This window comes from Sturnus vulgaris, chromosome 12 (assembly GCF_052056855.1).
Source record: "Sturnus vulgaris isolate bStuVul1 chromosome 12, bStuVul1.hap1, whole genome shotgun sequence".
Taxonomy (NCBI): Eukaryota; Metazoa; Chordata; class Aves; order Passeriformes; family Sturnidae; genus Sturnus; species Sturnus vulgaris.
Genome location: NC_142254.1, coordinates 15,119,779 through 15,142,747, shown reverse-complemented (window position 1 = coordinate 15,142,747; position 22,969 = coordinate 15,119,779). Strand labels below are relative to the sequence as shown.

Here is a 22,969-nt window from a genome sequence, read left to right as displayed (position 1 = left end):
GGCCGGGGCGGGGCCGCACCGTGAGTCGCCTCCATCTTTCGGCACAAAGGAGCGGCGGCAGCGCCGGGCCGGGGCTGGGCAGGGGCGGAGGGCGCGGGGTCCGCGGCGGCCCCGCTGCGCTCCCGGCGAGGCTGCGCGGAGCTGAGGTGAGTCAGGGCGGGCGCGGCCCAGGCTGGCGGGTGCTGCTGGGCTGGGGTAGAATGGGGCGCGCATCGGGTTGAAGGGAAGGGACAGCGCCGGGCTGGGCGCTGGTGGCCCCGTTGCCGGCCGTACATTAATCAGTAAAGGCACCGTGCTCAGCCCACCCCGCCCTCCGCTCCCCAGGCGCCACCGGCGCAGGTCCCGGTTGGGGTGGGGGCCGGGCCGGCGCAGCCCCCCGGCCCCAGACAGCGGCCCGGGGTCCCGTCGGCTCTGGTGGTTGATGCAGGTGCCCCAGGGATTGTAGGTACCCCCCGACTGCCTCGCCGGGGCTACTGGTGCTTCCCATCCTGGGGAGGGCAAGCAGGGCGAAGAGGCGGGTGGCCAAGGTGCAGCCCGCGGGCTCGCTGAGCTCTCCCGGAGGCCCCGGAGCTGGGCAGAGCCGGGCTGGCGTGTGGAGCTGGGAGCTCGCTCAAGAAAGAGGCAAAAGGTGAATGAACGGAGGGTTTGGCGAGCCCCGAGCCCGGCGCTGCTCGGGGCCGGGAGGGGTTGGAAGTTCCTAACGGCGCCTCCCGGTGCGGGGAGAGCTCCCGGGGCTCGTATGACTTGCAAAACAAGGGCTTGGCTACGGCGGGTTTGGGGTGCGAGGGGCAAAGTGACATCGAATCGCGGAATCGCAGCCCCGACGTGCTGCTGTGGCAGCTCGGAAACGCGACAGTGGTGCTGAGCCCTTGAGTGTTGTTACAGGAATGTGAGGAGTCAGAATCCTGAAAACTTTATTGCTCTCAGTGTGAAAGTGTTTCTCGACAGCAAGTTTTCTGTCTTTGCAGAGGAGATGTGAAGGTGTGGAGCGGGCCACCAAATGCACTCGTTTACCTGGATCTTTTTTTCTTTTTGCTTTCTTGAGCGATAGATTAGGCAGCGGCACCTTCGCTACGGGTGCGGTAACACCTCGGCTCTTTTCTGCTCTCCCACTTCAGTGCTTGTAAAGCAGGATTTGTTCACGGCTTATATTTACCCATATAGAGCATGAGTTTCTCTTTTTAGCCCTTTCATTCTGTCCTGCTGATCGCTGTTTCTGTCTCGCAGGCCTTCATTGGCCCCCTGTTTTTAGGAACTGCCTTTTTTTATATGTTCTGCTATGCAGTAGGTGCACGGTCCCTTCTAGGTACAGTTTTAACGTAGGTCCCAAGGATGACTGTAGTTACCTTACCCTTCATTTTCTGTTTTGTTATTTCCTATTCTCATCAGGCCAGAGTTCATTTTGGTGCTCAGCCAGTGTTATCAGTTTTTCTGACACAGTGAAACTTTGGTTCATGGAGAAACACAGACAAAAGAGCTGCCTTTTCTCTCCTAAATTTATTCAGCTTGCTCCGTTTTCTGAATGCTGGTGTGTTTGGTGATTTTTTTTTTTCATTTTATGTCTGTGTCAGTGTTTGTTTTCTTCAATATAAGGGGTTTTTTTTCCTACTTAGCACTAGCTTTGCCTCAGGATTTTAGTTTTTCTGTCCTTTGTCTTCCATTGAATGCATGTATTTGATTGGTGTTGTTTTCTTTTCTCATGCTGGTTCCTCAGCTAAGTTCTTCTTTTCTACTAATTTTCTGTACATCCATCATTGCTATGAGATTATTGTCATGTGGAAACCTACATCCACTTGTGTACTGTGACTTTGCCTTGTTTTCTTCCTGGTATTAAAATTTTTGCTATTTTCTTGTTAAACTATACAGATTTTTAAACAGTGAATGCTCTCATCACCTTTGAGCCACCTGAAATATTTCCTAGCTTCTCTCCTCCTCTTGCACTCCTGCTCCTGTATTTGACCGTGGATTTCCAGACGACTGTGCATTCTCAAAACTTGTCATATTATTTTAAGAGTCTGTGGTGCTGTTAAATGTGTTTTTGTTTTGCGTTTATCCAAATGCACAGAATTGATCTGTTCTTTGATCTAAATCTGGCCCATTCTCCTATAAGCGCTTTTGCCTGTGTCTTTGTTCTCTGCTCAAGTCCACTCAGCAAAAGAGGCCCTTTCTCCTCCTGGCACCCATTCCTCTGTCTCTCCCTTTAGGACATTGCTGTTATTGCTTTGTGCCCCAATCTCTGCTGTTTGTTCCTATTTATAGGTCTGCTTGAACAGATTGTGAATTTCCCGTGGTGTGTTCTTTTTCAGATGAGTGAAGCACAATTGTAGTTGTGTGATCGCTTCTTGTCTCTTCCCTTTTCATCCAGACATTCTCTTGAGGTTCCTGCTAACTGAAAGTTTTCAGCTTTCCCTGTCCATCACTTGAGCAGGAAGCTCCTCCAGGGTATTTTAGTGCTGTGTTTTGCATTCTGCACAACTCTTGTTATAACTCTTGCTGATGCTGATTGTTTATTAGCTTAGTCTTGGTTGTTTACCTACTCTTAGATTGCTGATAGACCTAATCCAGCTTGTCCACACACCTCTTATCATCAGCTGTGATACCAGTGTGTGTTTGCAGGAGGGTGGGCTTACTGGTTTCCCTGAGGTCTTTAACTTTCCTTTTTATTTACCTTCAGTCTCCTATACATGGAATTTCACTGCAACCCTTGGTGGTAACCACTGTGGTATTTTACTCTATAGAGTGGCCTCATAATTTGGTCACTCAGTGGCTCTCTTGTTCTCTCACTGATACATTATTCTGTGGTTTTCCTTAATGTTCTTTTTTTTTTTCCTCTTAGAGGGACATGATGATTTTCTGCACAACCCTGCAGTGCTCTCCCTTGGTACATTATCAGTGTTTTCACATAGGAGGTCTTGGCTTGAAGTGCATTTCATTTGCTATGAGTCTAATGGATAGGACTGAAATAGATCACTTAAAATGTTTTGTTTCCCTCCTGTAAAGTAAGACGTCCCTCATATTCTGCCCATCAGGTGGAATCAGAGTCAATTTTTCTCAAGATTTTGCTTGTTTGTTAAAATTAAGGAATAACAGGAAGATACTTATTAGTGTAAGCAGAAAGTTGGTGATAAAGGCAGAGACTTGTCATAGAACTCTTACTGGCCTGTAACTGTTTAGGCTTCTTCATTCAAATTTCCTTTCATATCATTATGTCCCCTACCTGGCACTGTGCTGTGTTTGGAAGTGTCCTCTGTTTGTCATGTAGCTGTGTGGTGATATCCTCACAAAGTGGAACAAGGCTCATCATGTGCACTGTCTGGTTTCCCTCTCAACACAGAGGTAGCAGCTTAAAATGTTGTCACCTTGTAGTAAGTTGAAGGCCAACTAATGTCGTGATAATTGTCCTGTTCTGCTCAGTTATCAGTATGTTGTGTTCACCATTTCGGCCTGGTTTTTGTGTGTTTTTTTTTTCCTCTATTGAACCTGTGATTGGTCAGTAGACTTTGAATTTATTCATTGTTTGAAGCAGTGCAGGCAGTGTTCTTATGCCGAGATTCCTCATCTTTCAGGTATCTTGTGTACTTTGTATTGCCTTGTGTCCTGATGTATTTTATTTTCCTGATCTGTGTGTGGTAACTGTAAAGTTGGCATTGCAGGGCAGTGGCTGGCAGTGCCAGCATGATCTTTATTTCCTTTTCTATTCTTCATTATGTTGCTGAGGTCTAATAAAAGTCAAACGTTCACACATGACTCATGAGGTTGTGTGACTGACCAATGCATCACGATCCCTCTTCAGAAGTGCTTGTAATTACCTGCCCTTCATCTGCCATTACTGAGACCAGACTTGTACTTTGGAATCACAGCTCTGCCGTGGGAACTGTGTGTGCTTGGTGGGGTTTGCCCCTGCAGCAGGGAAAGCTGGCAGTCCAACGTCTGGGATGAGGTGCTGCTCCTTGGTTTTTAATGCATGTTTATTAGATGGAATTCAGTGACTTACCATGACCAGTAACAAGAAATCCATCCTTTTCCTAATAAATCTCTCTCCCCTCAGGGAAATAGTGATTTCTGAGCATATGAAACACAACTGTAATAATTTTTCTCCCTTTCTAAGGTGCCTTTTTTTTTTTCCATAGAAAATGCTTTGCTTTTGCTCTTAAGTTTCTGAATATCTTGGAATTTTGTTAGGTGTGAGAAGCATGAGATGAGTGTCGAGGACATTTTGATCTCAAGTGTTGGCATGAGTTTTGGACTGCTGGCTTTAGTGCAGGTGCACAAACTGCTACAATTACAGCTTGAATCATAGGTTAGAGGGCAGCTGGTGAATTGCAGACCAGGAGGCTGCACTGTTCATGTGTATGTTATACCTTCCTGCAGACGGTGGGACATGCTGGAAAGTCATACTGAAAAAAGGAAATCCAGCAACCTGCTGATGCTCTTTGTTTTTTTCTCTAAAGGCAAAGCTGTCTGGCATGGAGCAGGGTTAGAATTGTTCTCCCTGCTTTTAAAAACATTCAGCTAATGATGAGTTGAAGAATGGTGTGTGTGTGTGTTTGCACTCCAACTCTGGTTAATGTATCAGTCCTGATATAAAATATTTTAAAAAAAATAACAACAGGTGAATTATTCTCTTTAGAGCATTATCCCTTTGTAACATTTAGTGAAGTGGTGTTTAAATGTAATTATCAAAACAATTTAACCTTAATTCTCCTGAAATTCCTCAGAAAGTTATTTAGCAGAAGCCCCAGGTGGCTGAGACTTTGTGTTCCTGGTACTGTTACAGGATTTTGAAAGCCTCTTAAATAGTTTTTGAGTTTTCTGCCTTTTTTTACTAGACTGGGTGCACAGTCTTGTTTAAGCCATATTCAGACAGCCTTGTGAGACACGAACATCCATCCCTATCATCCTCCCACTTCTGTCCCACCTGCACTTGTCTGAGCCATCTCTTGGGCAGTCCTTCCCCTCCTTGGCCACAGCACATTGGGCAACTTCCCCTGGGTTTCTTCGTACTGTCAGGAGCCCTAAGGCACTGTAAGAAAATGTTCCAGCTCAGTGGTTGGAGCAGGACACCTGTGAGACCTGGCAGGAGCACTTGTTACACGTGGCTGGCAAATCCACACCGGGCTCTCTCCTGCAGCGTGCTGTGCTGGCAAGACGTGTAGCAGGGCAGAAAGGAAAGGTCCTGAAGAGACAGATGGGGAGAAACGAAGCTGAGTTCTTGTGTGGGCTTTCTGTTGTTTTAAGCAGGTTCTGTGATAAAGTACTGGAATGGGCTGTCCGGGGATATGATGGAGTCACCATCCCTGGATGTGGTTAAAAGAAGATTGGATGTGGCATTTGGTGCCATGGTTTTGTTGAGGTGTTAGGGCATGGGTTGGACTTGATGATCTAGAGGGTTTCTTCCAACCTAGTGATTCTGTGAAGTAAGGGGGTTGCAGTGACTTGCACAAAGCTGTGTTTCAGGTTCTGTATTCTTCAGCTCTGGAAGCCTCGGGTAGTTCAGGAATTGTGCTTTCCATGAGTGCTTCCAAGGCAGGTTTGCTAACCTAGTGACCTACATGTTGTGTTGGGCTCAGATGACAGTCTCTCGAGCAGCTGTCACTGTATCCACTCACAGGAGGAAAGAGAATTAGAAGGGCATTTCCTGCTCTGTCAGTACAGTCCTGAACTTTGTCTGGCAAAGAGAAGCCAGCTTTCCATGGCTGGCAGGGAAGACCACAAAGGTGGCTCCCAGCTCTGGCCACTGAAAGATCAGGTCATCCTCTGATGCTGCTTCAATTATCAAGGCATGGAACTTTCTTCAGCCTGGTTCTAGACGTTGCTCTGTGCCCTGCTCACCAAGGCAGTTGTCAGGCTTCCAACCGAGGCATTGCTGAGTTTTTCAGTAATGTTATCAAAATTTTACACTGAAAACAATTTTTGGGTGTGTGAATTTAATGTTCGTAAGAGCTTAGTCACATCATGTAGCTGGGCTTAGTTCTGTGGTCTATGGTAGGAGACTGTTCTGACTTCTACAGAGTAGTTCTGCACCCAGTATTCCTCTGAAAACAAGCCCAGCTCTGAGTTAGAAAAGCACTAAGATTAATTTAGACAAGAAACAGCCAAACTCTGCATTGCCACTCTTTTTGGCTCAGTTGCATGATGTTGTTGGTTTGCTTACAAGAATCTGCCCTGCTTCCAGCAGTCCCTCCTTGAAGCATCTTCCTGGTGCCCACAGTGTGATGACCTGAGTTGCCCCTGTGCTGGCCCTAATTCTAGTTCCCAGGGCAGGGCTGCACTGTCTGAGCTGCTCAGTCTCTTGACTTGCCCCTCAAAGTGCTTTTATGTTTTAGATTTTGCTCATGCACAAGGTTCTTCAAAAATTGCAAGGAGCTGATCTCCACATGACTGAAAAGAACTCTTTCACTGGCTTTCTGGATACTGATATAGATAAAGCCTTATCCTTTCTGAAATGGACTGTTGTAAATTTTACTAGATAAAGCTTTTTTAAAAAAGCCTTACTTTGTGATTTCTTTGCCATTCTGCACCTCTGCTTGGTATCCAAAGAGTCACTTTCCTCCCAGAATTGTCTATTCTGGAATTTCTTGTGGATTTTTTGGGACAGTTTTGGGGTTTTTTGGTGGGGTTTTTTATTTAATATTGAACCCTGACGTCATGAGTGCTTTTGTCAGAATTGTATTGCTGATAACACCCTTAACTTTCTGGGCAGCAAGGAAGATTAACTTGAATTAATTGAAAGAGTTATTTATAAGCTTCCAAATGAATGTCTGTGCCAAAACTTAATAGGGTGTAGCTAATCGATTTTATTTGATGTCCTTGTATCCCTTCAGTTTATGGGATTAGTGTTCTTTGCCATCTACAGGGCGTTATCTTTATCTCCCTGCCACTTCTGAAGCAATGCATTATACTCTGCTCCTTTGGCAACTGCTGAGCTTGTTCAGCTCTGCCAGGCCACATCACCCTGCTGGAGGCACCTCTTGTTCAACTTCACTGGGCTGTCAGGCACCACTATCTTTATAAAGATCATTATCTCACAAGTGCTTTCATCTGCCTCAAAGCATGACTTAAGCTCAGTCTCTGATAAGAAATTTAATGATACATCTGTGGCTTGGGGAGCTGAGAGGCAGGAAGTGTGATCCATACCAGCGTTAGACATGAAGCAAAGTTGAGATTTTCTGTAGTACAAAGGACAGTTCCACCTAAATGACTGTGAGATGACAAATGATGACCTCTGAGATGGGAAAACTCAGAAGGTGGTAAATGCTTCAGTTTCCGTTTCAGAAAGAAAGCTGAACAGTCTGATGCCTGACATGTCCTGAGCACTAGTGTCTCTGTATCCAGAGGTAAGAGAAGCTGTGCAGGGAGGAATCCCTACCAGGCCTGCTATGGCAGCACTCATTTAAGTGAGAAAGTGAAGTTCACTTTAAAACTGTGTTGCAATTTTAGTGTTCCTATACCAGCTTAAAAAGGGATTTAAAGGAAGTGAAAAGACAAAATAGTGCAATGTGCAAGTGACTTTAAAATCTGACTTTCACAGTGAGTCTACAAAAAAAGAAACTACTGGGGTGATGGTTACTGTCTGCTGCTTTCTGTTTCACATCATGTCAAACGAGATCAGATCCTCCAGCTCTGTGTTTGTTACAAAGATGAATTACCTAGACAAGGCGTCAGGGTTAAATCCCAATTGTTTGCATAAACCTTGTTCAGCCCTGGGGGTTTTTGCTGATGAGCACCTGTGCAGGAGCTGGCAAGCTTTGAGACATGGTGAGCCTCACTTTCTGTGAAACTGGCACACTCAAGGTCGGTCTGCTTTTGGTTTAGGGTGCTCTTGCCTCAGTGAAAAAGCAACCAGCTGTGGCAATGGCTTTGTGAAATGCTGCATGCCAGTAAAGGCTGCTTCCCATCGTGTTTTGACACTAGTCTTAACCCTCCAAGGTATTTTTAAAGAAAATAGAACTGAATTAGGGGTTTGCTTCAGATTACACAACATGGTGGTTGGTTGCCACATGCAAAAGAACCAGCAGGGTATTTACTCACTCCTCCTGGTCCCTGGCTGCGTGCACTGCGTGGTACCACACTGGACACCCAGAGCTGCTTCTCTGCAGTTGCACAAATCTCACAGGTGAGAGGTTGACCTTGCATGTCAATGAGATCTCCTGAGAAAGTCTCCATTTCACATTCTAGTTATATGTACTTTACTGGAAATTCTTGGTTTTCAGTACTATCCCCATCATTTCCAAGCTGAAAGTTCTCCTTCTTATAAAAGCTTTTTTATCAAACAGGCTGCTTCTTCCTCTTATTCCCATATCAAAGTTAATTATCTTGCAGCAATTCATGTGTTTCCTTCTGGTTTGAACTTTCATCTGACAGGCATCACAAATATTTCCATTTCTTCCTTTTTAGGAGCATAATTTCTTTGGGAAAGAAATGCTGAGGAAATATTTATATTTATTTTATCTCCTTAATAGGAGATTACTGGCCAAAAGACTTACAGTTTTGCATTTGAAAACCTATCAGCTTTACTGTGTGGTTTGTTGACTGAGCTCCTGTGTTACTCTGCTCAAGAGGGGAAGTCACTGGTGTTACTCTTGTAGTGGTGGCAGAAACTGGCAGTGTTTTTGGTAGCTGAAACCTTCCCCATTTATGTGCACGAGGGTTTTTTTTGTTTGCTTGGCAGTGCACTCCCATTTCACGGAAAGAAGAGGCATTTTCCATCATGAGGCACTATTATGGTTGGCTGTAACCAAATATTTGAGGAGATGAATCACCGACTCTTGGGCTGCACATTGCAGAGAAATGATCCCAGTGCCACTTGGAGCCAGCTCCTCCACTGGTGAGCTCAGTCTGATGATCCAGAGGAGGCCCCTCTGGGGCAGGCTGGGCATCTGCACTGCCAGGCAAGTGCAAATGCATTCCCATAGCATCCCTTCAATGGGTGATGATTTCATCTTTCCCACTTGGACTTCCAGCCATGGCAGGTTGGTCAGCCTGTGGCTCCTTTGTGCATCCATGCACATGCTTGAGCCTGCCAGGAGAGCAGCTGCTTTCTGTGGTGGGGATGGTCCCAGTGGCCAGTGGAGGTGTGCTGGGGGCACAGGAGGCTGCAGCTGGCAGCTGCTTTCCTCCCCTGCAGGGAAGGGGTCCTGCTCCAGCAGCATCTGACCCGGGGGCTTTGTTGAGGACAAGATGTGCTTGGGCAGCTGTCCAGTGAGTGTCCCACAGGGGCTCCCTGGTATAGGGGAGGTGTCAGGCATTGGCATTTTGTGCTGTTTGGTGAGAGCTGGAGTACCAGCTACTTCTTGTAGAATGAAAACTTGTCTTTTTATTAGTTTCCTTTGCACTTCAGAACCTTTCTTCTTGCATCCATGTTCTATCCAGACAAGCTGGTTTGTGAGCAGATCTGTAGCAATCTCTCCTACCTTGTGTTTCTAATTATTTAGCCTTTCAGTTTGTTTGAGGCTTGACAATGAGCTCCTTGTATGTGAGGGTGAGCAAGAGCCAAGTAAGTGCTGTCAAACCCAGCTCTTTACTAAATAAGGGGAGTTTATCCTGTCATTTCTCTCTTCCTGTTATCTAATCAACTTTTATAGTGTACTTTTATTTTCTGGATCTGGAGCAGATACTATTGCTCTCTACTTCCTCCTTTAGAGAGTGATTTGAGGTGAGGAGTTGGGCACTGCTCTGCACTTGGTGCTGTGTTGTTTGGAATACCAAGGCTGTGGAAAAAAGTTGGATTTTCTGTATCTAGTCTAAAGCTTTTAGATGACAAACTGGGAAGTCATGAAGGAGCCTTGAGAGAATTCCCTCTGTAAAGGCTGGATATAGCTGAAAATAACAGCACAGCTCAATGTCATGGCAGGTGTAGGTCTACCTTAGATGCAGTTTCCAAGTGAATTCTGATTTCTTTTTTTTCCATCTCTCCTCAGGGACTCCTCAGCGCAGTTCCTAGAAGTGTAAGGAGTCAGGAATGACTCACTGCCCACCATAAAGGCTTACAGGGCGCTGCCTTTTCCAGATACTTTGTGCCCTGGAGGAAAACAATCCACTTCTGCTACAGCACTTTGTGAGCTTCCCCAGCTGTTCCTGAAGCAAGCCAACTTACAGGTGAGTTGATCATAATGACTTGTTTTTAATCATGCTTTATGTTGTCAGCCAGAAAAACTTTGGCTTCAATAATCAGTTTTAATCTTGACATGTCTGTTTTTGTTTCTTTAGGTAGGTTCTTACTCATTTCTTGTCTCTAAAATACGGCTTTTCCTTTCTTGTTTTGCTGACAAGATAGATTCACTGTGTTAACATTTTCATAAGTTACAGACCAACTTTATTCAGATTCTAAATCTTTACCTTTTAGTATTATCTTGCTAAAATGTCCTTAAATGACCCAGATTCATAAATACATACATATTCCCTAGAAAGACATGTTTTGCATTTACTATAACCAGTTCTTTTTAAAATCAAGAAAGTAATTTGAACCAGTTGTGAGTTCAGACAATCCTGTTTGAGGTCTTTGCAGTCTGCACTGGCACCTCTCATCTGCTTGTGACTCGCTGAGAAGGTGACAGCTGTGTGGGCTCAGATGGAAGGACTCTGAGCCTGATGGCCAAACTGCTTAGGGCATAAAGCAAGCATGATCTGATGCTGAAACCCTTTTGGTAATCTGTGGTTTAGGTATTTCTTGACCAAGAAATCAAGATCTTTTATTTTTTTCCAATTAGTATCCCTTGAGGAATTGATTTGTTTTTTCTTAGTTAGCCTCCAGTTTATTTCTTAATACTGAACATTTCACTGTACTGAAAGATTATGTGCTTCAAACTACTGAAGAGCCTGTGAGAGCTTGTTTGCAGTGCTTTTCCAGTGACAGCTGACATCCCAAGACTTGCTCATATGACCAGTGTCTGGCTTCCTGAATGTTGTTGTGATCCTGTCCCAAAGGGCAGCCAGCAATTGCAGAGTTGCCAGTTGGCTCTGATGATGGGGGCCTTCCATATTTAAAAGGTGTCAGCTCTCTATGACTTTCTTTTGAATTTAGGGTGCTACTTGTCTGCTATTAATGAGATTATTTATTAATTAAAGAATAGAAATAACCTATTACAGGATATTCACCATAACTTCTAGAATTAATCTTAAACTTGATTCTTGTCAGAGTAAGTAATTTTTATCCTTTCATGTCTGAAGTGCATAAGCAATGATATCTCTTTTGTAGGGTTTTATTTTATCTGAAACTTTAAGTAATGTTCTATAGAAATATGCCCTATGGCTTGAAACATAACTTGTTATAAAATGGGTTTTTGAATCCTTTTTCTCTTGCATTTTTAAGTTAATGTTTGGAAGAGACTGCCCTGTCGTCTCAGTTGCTACTGAGCCTGTATGTGATCCAGACTATTTGAATGAAGAACAGAAGAATGATTGAATTAGTCTTTGTTCCCAAAAAGGGAAGAGTGATTTGACACTAGATCCAAGCAGGCACACGACACCAATTTCAAAATCCCAGTTAGATTTGTAAAGCATTAAAACAGTGTCTATAATTCCTGTTTAATTCAGAATTGGTGCTTCTTTGGGTGAGAATGCAGGAGATGTGGAGGTATGGTCCAAAAATATGTGCTTATGTGCAGGTAGACCAAATGGTTCTCCCTTAAATCTATTGTTTGTGGAGCTAAACCATAATTGTAAGATCAGTTCTTTCCAATTTTGTCTATTTTATACTTTGGAAATGTTCCTGATGTGAATTGAGAACCTTAAGTGTACAGCCTTTACTGGGGTGGCATAAGCTCTATGTCTCTGTAAAGGGTAAATGAAACTGGTTTGTTGATACTTAGTATTTAAAGGGTAGCAGTGTGACAAATTTACAGGCAAACTTGTTCCTCTGCATCCAGAAACCATGAAGGAGCTGGGAAGTAATAGGTAGTGTGGAAAGGAATGGTGTGTGGGCGAGAGCTCCTTACCAAGGGAACTTCCTCCTCCTCCTCTTCCTTCCTTTCCCTTTCCCCACAATAGACTTCAGGTAAAGCCTTGTGTTTCTGGGCTGCTTTATCCACCAAAACTGGTGGTGTTTACTAAAATAGGAATTCTTCTGTTGTTTTCTAGCAGTAGTAACACTGACTCTTGTTCTGGGTTTGCTTTTTCAGACCTCCTTCTGGATGACCAACGTGTGTTTTAAGTGATTCTGTCGTCAACTGAGTCTCCAACTTCCCACTCGTTCCAGCTGGTAGCAACGTTTAAAATGCAAAAACATCACAATCCGGGATCACACAAACATTTCTCTTAAAACTTCCTAGATGATTGTAGTTGCTTTGGTTGTGTTCTATGCTAGCAGAAGCCTTTTCCGAGGTCTGCAGTTGACTCTAGAGCACCACCACATTGCCCGTTTGCTGGGAGCCTTGGGGGCTGGCAGCATGGGGAACTCGTGCGTTTGCCGCGACGACAGCGGGGCCGAGGACAACGGGGACTCTCGGGGCAGGCAAACTGAGAACAGCAGAACACACATCCCTGAAGCAAGGAGCCACCCAAGGGACCCTGTCCGTCCACCCAGGAGGGGTCGAGGGCCTCATGAACCAAGAAGGAAAAAACAGAATGTGGATGGGCTGGTGCTTGACACACTGGCTGTAATTCGGACGTTGGTAGATAAGTAAGTACCTCCTCAAGGAATAATTCAACATGAATGAAAATGTTCTTGTCTTCTCTCAAACTGTGGCTCCAGCCTCTCACCGATCTACACCTGACCCTCCCTGGAGCAGCCACGTGTTTCCATCTGGAGGCTTAGGAGAGGAGCACCTTTCCTAGGTAATAGAAGTAGCTCCTGAGTGCCCAGGTACAGACTCTTCCAGGAGCTGAGGAGTTTCCTCACAGTTCCTGTATGGGCCTACACCCATGTGGGATGAGGAGCGTGCTCAGGATTTCTTACCTGGCACAGATACACAGTTTAGGAAGCAACAAACACTCCAGAGGCTGGGAACTTCTGTTCTAAAAATTGGTTGTTGTGCAGTTTTCTTTTTGTAGGCTGGATTTTACTTCTTTGGAAATAGCGAAGCAAAATAAGGAGCTTTGATCTTTGCTAGCATAGATAAACAGACTGAGGTTTTCTTTCCACTTGTGAGTCTGACTATTTTTTTAAAGATCACATGTTGTGACTGCCCAAGTCGCAGTCCCAGTATTGCATTCCTGGCATGCTCAAAGCATCCATTAAAGGCGTGGGGGATATTTATGGGCTCATCCATTTTTTTGGTCTTTTTGTGGTTTTGTTTTAAAGCTTTAAAAGGACTTTAAAAATGATGGGTTAAGTTAGTTTGACACCTTTTGGGTTAGGTGCAGGCTAGGAATTGGAAAGACCAGAACTGAAGGAAAACCACTATTCCAGGCTGATAGCTGGGGTTTGAGTTTAGGGTGGATGAGGCTCAGAATAAGTGAGCCTTGATTCATATACCTGCATCAACTCTGGAATGTGCCTGCAGAGGAGGAGTTTGCCTTCCTGTTGTCAGAGGTTTTAAGTGAAAATACCAGGACTGATGTTTTTCATGAACATTTAAGTCTAAGGTGTGTGTTTGTTTGATTTTTTAACAGGTTTTATTTTGTGCTTTGTCTTCAAATCCTGGCAAATGTTTTTTTTAAAGTCTCTGCCCAGTCTCTCATGCTCTCCCCTTTCCAGCAAGTTCAGCTCCTTAAGCTGTTTCACAACACTTCTGTGCACAATTGATCCTGTTCCTGTGGGTCTTGCAATCAGTTTTGTAATCTTGTAAGCACTTTCCTATGCCACTGAGAGACAATAAGCATGGTTATTTCACTGCCCATGGAGTCCTGTTTCTGACAAATTCCTAAAGCTGCTGTATTTTTATAGGGGCTTTTATACAGACTATAGTAAAATGCACTGTGATAAGCTATGAATAGTTGCTTTCCCTGTTTGCTATTTGTTTTTTCATGGGGTTCATTTTTTTTCTTCTTGTTTTAGATTTTATGAAATCTCAAAGTCCTGACCTAAAATGTATCTGAAAACTGATTTTTTTTTTTTTTTTTTTTTTTTTCTATCTAGAGATAGAAGTTGCTTCCTAGAAGTTTAATTTTATAAACTTAGAAGGATAAGTTCTGTATTTTGGGGCTTATATGAAAAGGTGCCTTGCAAATGAAGAAATTACCAAAATGGCTGTTTTGTTTCAAAATGAGGAAGGTGTGTCCTGGAAGGGATGTTGGGACTTAAGTGGTTAAAATGACAAATCAGTGGGACAGGATTGTCCTTTTCTCAGAGCAAGTACTGTGAAAACCTGCTACTTATGACAAAATCAGAAACCTTGCAGATAAAAATGTCCTTTTTTTATCATAGCCTTTACTTGTATTTATGGTTGGGATTTCTGTTGGGTTTTTTTTCTCCTTTAAACTTTTCTGTCCTTTCTCCTGATGTAACTCTGGCTGCAAAACTGCACTTCTTTTTCCTTCTGGGCAGATTACTTTCCAGAAGAAAAGTGAAGATGCCTCGAGTTAAAAACAACCCAACTATTTATTTCAAATGCTATGTCAATATAAAAATACGTTAAACTTCACTTTAGCGTTTTCTTGTGGAAATATTTGAGAACGTGTTCACCTTTTTGTAAGAAAAAAGAAGACATGTATTTATGTATATATTTCATCAAAGCTCTTTATGATTAATCTCTCAAACTAGGTAGTTTTATTATCTTCATAAGTAATGTCTGTTGAAATTTTCTAAAATTCCTCTGTATTTCGCATTTCTAATTTCTTTTCAGAGCTGTATGATAGAAATTGAGTGTGGAACATACAGTCTAAGCCTGGGATTAATTCACAGTGCCTAAGGAGCAATGAATAAAGTATTTTAGGACATGCTGCTGGATAAGCTTTTTCTGGACCTGGAGGTGCTTACTGAACAGGATTTTGGGGTCTTGCTTTAGGTACTTTCACTGGCAGTGCCTGCTCAGATACACAGATGTGTCCATAGCTTTGTGACCTTACTCCAGCAAACTGGGCCGAGGAATTGATCTGTTTTCATGTAGAAAAATGAGTGGTTTTCATGTTGGAAAATGAGTTGGAATAAATATTCTCTGTTAAACTGCCTTAACTATTTCTTTTAACAGCTCTTGTTGAAGACTCTGATGCTGTTAGGTGGCTTCCCATTTAAGCTTTGTGGTGCTTTTTAATATTTATATATTTAGCAGAGAATTTCTAAGTAAAAAAATTCCTGTTGAAGCGATGGCCCTTGTGCACTGCTCTGGGTTCACTTTGTGACTTCTGACATGCAGTGCCTCGTTATGTACTACAAGGAGCCTGCTAATGAACAGCACCACGCCTGTCATTATGTTCAGCTTTTAGACATGCAGATGTGGATCACAATTTCACTTGTCAGCTGTTGCAGACATGGAGATATTGATGTTGAGACAGAGAGAGGCTCAAATCCCGTCTGTGTTTCAGATCTGAAAATGACATTAGCAATCTGCAGCCTGTGTAACTTTCTTTTGTTAAATGGTTACTGGATTTGTTTTCTGTGTGTAATCATTTTATTCAGTGTATTACGTTGGTGATTGTGTATAAATTTTGACCTGTGTAATATCTCTTTCAGTGACCAGGAGCCTCCTTATTCAATGATCACGTTGCATGAAATGGCAGAAACAGGTATCAAGGCATTATGTTGGGCATTTCAGTTGTGACTCACAAGCAAAAGAAACAAAACAAGCCCCAAGCCCCTCTTTTATTTGCAAAGAAAAATACACCTCAGCCACGTGTTGGGATGTGGTGTGGCTCTGGGGATGTGGGAACTAGAACACAGTTCTGCCTTTCAGAGCTTCACTGAGCTCGTGCATTGGCCTGAGTTGGTTTTTTGTTTTTTTTTTTTTTTAAATTCAGTTAAACTTCCCATGTGAAGTCTCCAGAAAAGGTTAATGTATGGCCACAAACACACTGTAGTGGCATTAAACCATAAGCCACAAAGAATGGCTGTTTGCAGCTGAGCAGGAGCATCCTGTGCATGTACAGAGACATGAGCTAAGCCCATGTGCTCCTGTGTCAGCACACAGCATGTTCCTTCTGGCTTGGGCCTTGCTGACCTTGGACCTCTGCTTTACTGATGTGTTTGTCCCAACCCTGTCCCTAAGTGCTCCTGCAGGACAAGCCACGTTTGTGCAAGGGCTCTTTCACCTTTGTTACAGTAGGAGAAATTCTCCCAGCTTAACACTTCAACAAAACTTCTGGTTTAGTTGAATTTTTATCTGTCTACTTAGTAGTGTTGGTAGTGGTCTTAGGAAATATATTTCTGTATTGAAATAAATAAATCAGGTTAGATATTACAGCAATTCAATAAAATGTTTTTTTCAGGGGAATGTGCAAACATAACCCCCAATGTATTACTGCTGTGTTGTTGTGGGGAACGTTGCTTCTTCAACCTCACTCACCCTCTATACAGATACAGACTGTCTTTATTTTCACTTCTAAGGGAGCTGTTTTCTTGTAAATCCACATCTGTTTACTTTATCAGTAGTTTTAACATCTTCTCAGTGGATGTTTGCTTGCAAGTAAAAGCCCTTGTCTACTCATTAAACGGTGAGAGCTCCTCCTTAGGAAAATAAATATCCTTTAGACCAGCAGGCATGGGAAAAACCCACTGAGTTTCTCTGAACCTTGTGTTACTTCAGGGAACTCAGGAAGAGGGATCTGATTCTGGTTAAAAGAAATATTTCCTCAGTGTCACTGTGTATGTAGCATTTAACATTTAAGATGCTGAACTCTGAGTTTCACACTAGAAGAAAAGTACTTGTCCATGAGTATTCCTTCCTAATAGTAGTAGGAACTAAAGGATACTCTGGCCTGGGTAAGATTATTCTCCAAACTGTAGAGGTGTTCACTATTACCCAAACTGCTATAAACTTTTTTCTTTCTTGAATTTAAACTTCTAAACTACTGCAAACTTAAGACAGAGGTGTAAAAAGCAAATTGTTTTTTCCTGATGTCTCCAAGCTCACTGGGTAATTTTGAGGATTTCTCAGTTTACATTTTGGGATGTATTTTCAAGATTTCTGAATTGCACTGTTAATTCTAAGTGTGCCTTCTGTTTTGTGGTTGACAGATGAAGGCTGGTTGGAAGTTGTCCAGTCTTTAATTAGAGTTATTCCATTAGAAGATCCTCTGGGACCAGCTGTTATAACGCTACTACTTGATGAATGTCCACTGCCAACAAAAGTGAGTGGAAAGCAAATGCATTTATCTGTGGCTGAATGTCAGTTATTTGTAGTTGCCACACCCATGATCTCTTTGGGTGGCTTTCACCAGTGATGCAAGACTGATAGTGGCTCAGAAAATGGATGTAACATCCAGCTTCAAGTAATTTGGGGTGACTTGGTGTCTAAACGCTGCTAGGAGCATTCCCCAAAAATAGATGATTTGGTCTGTGGGGAAGGAGCAAGACACCCTTGGGTTTTGACTGCTTGTCTTGCCACTCTCTCCTGTTGTGTGGCACTTACACTGCAAAGGGAGAGTGTGCAGGTGCTGCAAAAGCTGCCCAAGTTCTGCCCTTTTGTTCTCATTTGCAAAGCTGCACATTTACAAGTCACTTTTGAATTTGTTTCTGCCCTGCACATGAGGAATGCAATGCAAATAGGTGTGTTAAGCTAACCAAATGACATTTTTCCTCTATGGAATACCTATATACGGTTTTTGCAAATGAGAATACTTTGTTTTGCTGGCTGCTAATGTGGTTTTAGGTGGAAAGATGACCTGAGGTGTTCATGCCATGTTGGTGCAGGTGTGTAACTAAAAGCCTCAGGTGCTTTAGGATGCTAAACATAATGTTTGTACAGAGAACTTGTCTGTCTTCAAATGTTTGTCATTATCTCATTTCTTCAGAAATTGATTATTACATCACTGCTGCTTTCATTTCTCAAGCTCCTGATGCTGCCAATTTTAGTCTTCCATTGGTGTTGTTAGGAATATAAAGAGCTGGTTGCATCATTGGCTGGAGAATTGGTCAGGCTCTCAAACTATCTGAAGTGGGTTTGTTTCCTCTAGGCTATTGATTAAAGTTATCTGAGACGTTTCAAAAAGAGAAATTACTATGACTTGTCACAGAGACTGCTGAATTATTTTGAAAACAAAGCTAAGACTAGAAACTTAGTCTGCTTTAAAAAAGAAATCAGGAAATGAAGACCTCTGCAAATGCACCATAGGGAGTGATTTTGGATTTTTGGCTCTACAATGTCCTTGGCAATCAAATGATTTGTTTTTCAAAAGCCATGTGACTTTTATTTGGATACTTTTAAAGAGTTTGCTATAAAATAGTTGACCTTATCAAGACAAGGAATGAAGTGCCTGTTCTTCTGGGGGGCACAGTGATTTTTCCTGTGTAGCTCCTTTACAGCATAAGGAGCTGCAGCTGTGGGGTCTGCTGGCCACATGCAGCCCCATAAAGCATGTGCTGCTGTTCATTTTCTTTCTATACAGGATAAGTTTTAAGTTTTTTATCTTGGGGATTTTAAGTCAGTGCCTCACTTTCATGACAGCTGGAGAACAGCAGCAGGCTGTATTTCATTTTCTGATTTTGCAGGCTATAAAGTCCATAAAGTTAAAAGGGCAGTGCAGTAAACTGTTTATTCTATAAAATCTTTATTTAACTCAAAATACTTGATCTCTGACAGTTCTAATAGTGGCTAAAAGCAGTATCAGTATGTCAAGAGTCTAATTTTAGTGAGTCCTTTCCATCCCAAGTCTGTAGCTCAGTCATTCTCTCTTCTTTCTCTGTTCTTTCCGTTTAGCTCAGTCCTGTTCATCAGTTCTGTTTTTGTGGCTTTCCTTTTAAGAACATAACTGCTTTTCAGTGTGATCTCTGTACAGACCTCAGACTCTAGCACAGTCAACTGATTCGAGTGTGGCTCAGAACACAGTTCAAAAAAACACATCTATTCAACTGGAGCAGTGCTCATTTTTCCTCCAAATGGCTGCTGATGACTTCAATATGAGGAGTTCTTCTATTTTAATTAGATCCTTGCCTGAGATTATGCAGTTTCAATCTGAATCAGCTGAAACTTTCATGAAGTCTGGAAAGTTGAGGAGGATTTGGAACTTTTCGGGGTGGGGTTCTCCCTGTGGGATGACTTGTTCTGGCTCTGGATTAACCCCTAACTACCCTGAAAATGCTCTAAACCTATCTGGAATTTTATTCATACCATGCTGCCTGAACAAAGCAAGTCAAAGCATGGCAGTTTAGATTTATTACCCTCGTTGGTTACTTCCTAAATTTGTGTGATTACCGAAAACCACTTAGGCTCTCAAGAACACAGTTTGACATCCTGTAAAGCTGAGAAATTTATGATGGGAATGTGGGCTTTTTGGGGAGGGGGTGTGTCTCTTTAGTCCTGAATTCTAAAATCTGACACAGTCCTTTTCTTTTGAAAAGGGTGTGAGTTTTAGGACACTGGAAATAGATCAGATGGCAGTGGTGCCATATGTGCTAATTGGTTCCTGTTGCCATGGGGAGCTCACTTAGGTATGTCCAGAAGTGTCCTGAGCTGTTGATCACAAGGACCAACAATCTGGTGGTAATTTTAAAGTTACAACCCTTAGGTCTGTTGAACTTTTCTTCTCATCTGTCCTTCATTATCTTATCTTAGAAGATAACCACCCCATGCTGTCTGTAATATGACACTGACTTCAGTAATGTGTAAAAACAATCTGTTCTTTTGACCCTGAATTAGGGGGGAACTGTATCTGTCAGCAACATTGAAGAGATTTCTGATTTTTCTTTTGCAGGATGCATTACAGAAGTTAACTGAAATATTAAACTTAAGTGGAGCTGCTGCTTGCCAGGATGCTTGTCACCCTGCCAAGCACCGGAACACGACTGCAGTGCTCGGCTGCTTGGCAGAGAAATTAGCAGGTAAAGCCCTGGGCTTCTCCTCACTGCTGCCATTTGGCTCTCTGCAACACCTTCAGCTTCAGCAGCCACGATGCACGCTAGGTCAGAGGTGTTTGCTTAGAACTGAACGATGTTCTGCATCATGGGGGTACCAGGTGTGGCAGAATCTGGTTCATTCAAATGTGTGAATGAGCCATTCACAAATCCTTCTGATGTGTGGTTGGTTAGTTATTGGGGATGACTGTTTGTTACATTGCCTTAGCATTGGGAATCAATCTCTTCTGCAGACACACTCTGGCTGTGAATTACTGAGGACACATTCTCTAGAGTGTAGGCAGGAATATCAGGTTAGTGGTCTTGGAGGCTGTATAGAAATAAATATGCTTTTTCCAGTAGACATATCTTATTCTATTGTGGATAGCTGAAAAGATTCTCTTCTGTGTTGCTTAAAAGAAAATTGCTGAGATTCTATTTTAAAGTGACTTTCCATATAGAATTTTTATTCCCTGTCATTCCTACCTATCACACTGTTGGAAACTGATTAAGTTTCCTTCCTGCTGATGACCTCTTTTGTATCTAGTTTTATTGCTCTTTTTCTGAAAGTGGACAGGAAGTGGGGGAAAAATGCAATTGTCTGGTGTCACATAATGGTTATTAAAACCCAATTACCTTATTTCTGTGAAAAAACAAACAAGAACAAGGTCTGGAAGTGGTTTTGTACTGTAATACTTCTACTGTATTATGCTAAGTCAAAATGAGATACTGTATCTCCTTTCATCTTAGTGGACACAGATCTCATTGTGTCAGCTCAGGCAACAAATTTCTTAACGAAGTGTTGGAACCCACTGCAATGTCTTAAGAGCTTGTAGATGCCAGAGTTTTATTCCCCCATGTCTCTGTCTTGATTAAGTGGATGCTATTTCAGGGCTTTTCCATTTTGAATTGGCTGCTTGCTCTGGTGCTGCTTCAAGCTGTATAATTATCTATTAAGTTGGCCACATCAAGGTGTTCAATTTTGCTTATTTTGGGCTACTGATAGATGGAGCTGGTCTTTCCACATTGGCTGTGGAAGTAAAGGGGAGGCAATCTCTTTTGAAAAGTAAAGAGCATAAAAATGCTAAGTGGAGGCTGCTGGAAAATCTCAGAAGCGTGGCTAGAATTCTGTACCCACTTAGAGCAGTGAACTGAATGGCACTGTAATATGCCACCAACTCTGTAATTATTAAATGTGCAGCAAGTATTTTACTGGGAACAATTATAATTGTTTTATATTATAGTTTTGCTTTGCTGTAAAGTTGTTTGGTGTTCTATAATTTGTTACCTTGTGTTTTAAAATATTTATCATGATGGGTAAGGGGTTCTTCCTGTGGAGGGATTTAATTCCTGATGTTCTTGCAGGTCCTGCAAGCATAGGCTTGCTCAGCCCAGGCATATTGGAATATTTACTTCACAGCTTGGTAAGTGTCTCTGATCCTTTTGTATATATCCATACATAACAATTAGAATGCAATTTTTTTTATTATTATTGTGAAAAGTTTGAGTTGTCTGCTAAATATTGGTAGTGTATGTTACAGAAAGCTGAGATTCCAGAGCCTGTGGGATCTCCATCTCTGGAGATATTAGAAGTCAATGGAACAAGGCTCTGGGTAACCTGATCTATTTGAATCAGCTCTCCATAACAGGGTGGAATACAGGAACTTTGGAGGCTCCTTTGAACCCAAAGCCTTCTGTGCCAGACTTGCAACTCTTTTTGTCTGTCTGTACTGGGTATTAATTAATTAACTTTTTCTTACTGCCCATGTTTAGAACTTCCAGTCCCACCCGACAGTGATGCTTTTTGCACTAATAGCACTGGAGAAGTTTGCACAAACAAGTGAGTATTGTCCTTACTGCTCTTAACACCATGGCTTCTGCTGCATTATTGTCGCTTTCTTTGCCTGATCACTTGTGAGTGTGAGAGTCTGCATTGGTATTTATTGCTGTAGTGACATCCCTCTACCCCTCAAAACCCCTGAGAGACTTGCTGAAACTTATTTTCCCTGTTAGAAATTACTGTAGAAGAGTTTGTGACATGAGGCTTTTGTCACTGACATAAATCTGTATTAGAGCTAGACAACAATTAGGATTGGGAGTTTATAGGCAGGAAAAAATACTTTTTGCTTTAATGACACCCTCACCCACAAACCCTTAAGAGATTTGATGAAACTTAGTCCTGCTTATCTTAGAAATTATTACATAATGACTTATGACATGAGACCTTTGTTACTTGAAAAGAAATCAATCAGTATTGGGGAGATGGAGAACAGCTGTGATCAGTCTCTTGATGATGCAGCTCCATGCTGAGAAGTGGTAAATCTGAATGAAAATAATTCCACATCTGCTTGGGGAAACAACTTCCTGCTGCTTGTAATATTGAGGTTTAGATGTGTGTAGAGAGTTCTAATGCATTTGTAGGATGTTATTCTTTTTAACTAAACTTATCCCTAGCTGATAGCAATTACTCTTTTTCCTCTTAAATTGCAGGTGAAAATAAAATAACAGTTTCTGAATCGTGCATTAGCGACCAACTGATCTTGCTGGAGAAATGGACGGATAATCCAGACTACTTAAAACGCCAGGTTGGATTCTGTGCCCAGTGGAGTTTAGACAATCTGTGTAGGTATAACAAAGGGATGGATTAATTTAATAGCAATCACTCCTCCAAAGAGGTGGAGGATTGCTTTGTGTTCATTTTGTATGAGCACTTAGTGTACCTGGCTGCATTTGTAATATCTCCTTGAAAAAGAAAACAAAACCGAAAAAAAACACACCATGAAATATATCCAGTGTAATTGTATGGAAAGAAAATTTTGGCAAGGAAAATGTTTTTGAAAGGAAGTGGTTTGTACTCTGCAAGTTGGAGCTGCAATGAAAATTCTTCTTTGCACCAATTTCCTGTAATCCACACTTCAGCAAATTTGCTGAGTGGCTCAACAGTGCAGCTCTGTCTCTGTGGAACATCTGGATTGCTGACATGTCCTGGTGATGGCCATGCCTGTGGTCATGGTACACTGGCTCAAAGAATTACTGAAGACTTTTAAAATTAAATATAATTTTTCATTTTTGTGATCAAAAGTAAAAATTATTTGGCAAAGCACT

At 42.3% G+C, this 22,969-nt stretch overlaps 1 protein-coding gene across 2 annotated transcripts in view; it reads left to right on the top strand.

The window, feature by feature from the left end:
- The first annotated feature begins 8 nt into the window (after positions 1-8).
- The window catches only part of RSPRY1 (ring finger and SPRY domain containing 1), a 35,814-nt gene continuing 12,853 nt past the window's right edge, over positions 9-22,969 (top strand). For both annotated transcript variants that reach the window (XM_014889038.2, XM_088172004.1), the window contains exons 1-9: positions 9-146; positions 9,921-10,098; positions 12,120-12,619; positions 15,551-15,603; positions 17,051-17,163; positions 19,726-19,852; positions 21,230-21,288; positions 21,638-21,704; positions 22,355-22,486. In XM_014889038.2, coding sequence (XP_014744524.1) covers positions 12,270-12,619; positions 15,551-15,603; positions 17,051-17,163; positions 19,726-19,852; positions 21,230-21,288; positions 21,638-21,704; positions 22,355-22,486 — 901 coding nt within the window. In that variant the 5' untranslated portion in view covers positions 9-146; positions 9,921-10,098; positions 12,120-12,269. The remainder of the gene's footprint in view (positions 147-9,920; positions 10,099-12,119; positions 12,620-15,550; positions 15,604-17,050; positions 17,164-19,725; positions 19,853-21,229; positions 21,289-21,637; positions 21,705-22,354; positions 22,487-22,969) is intronic.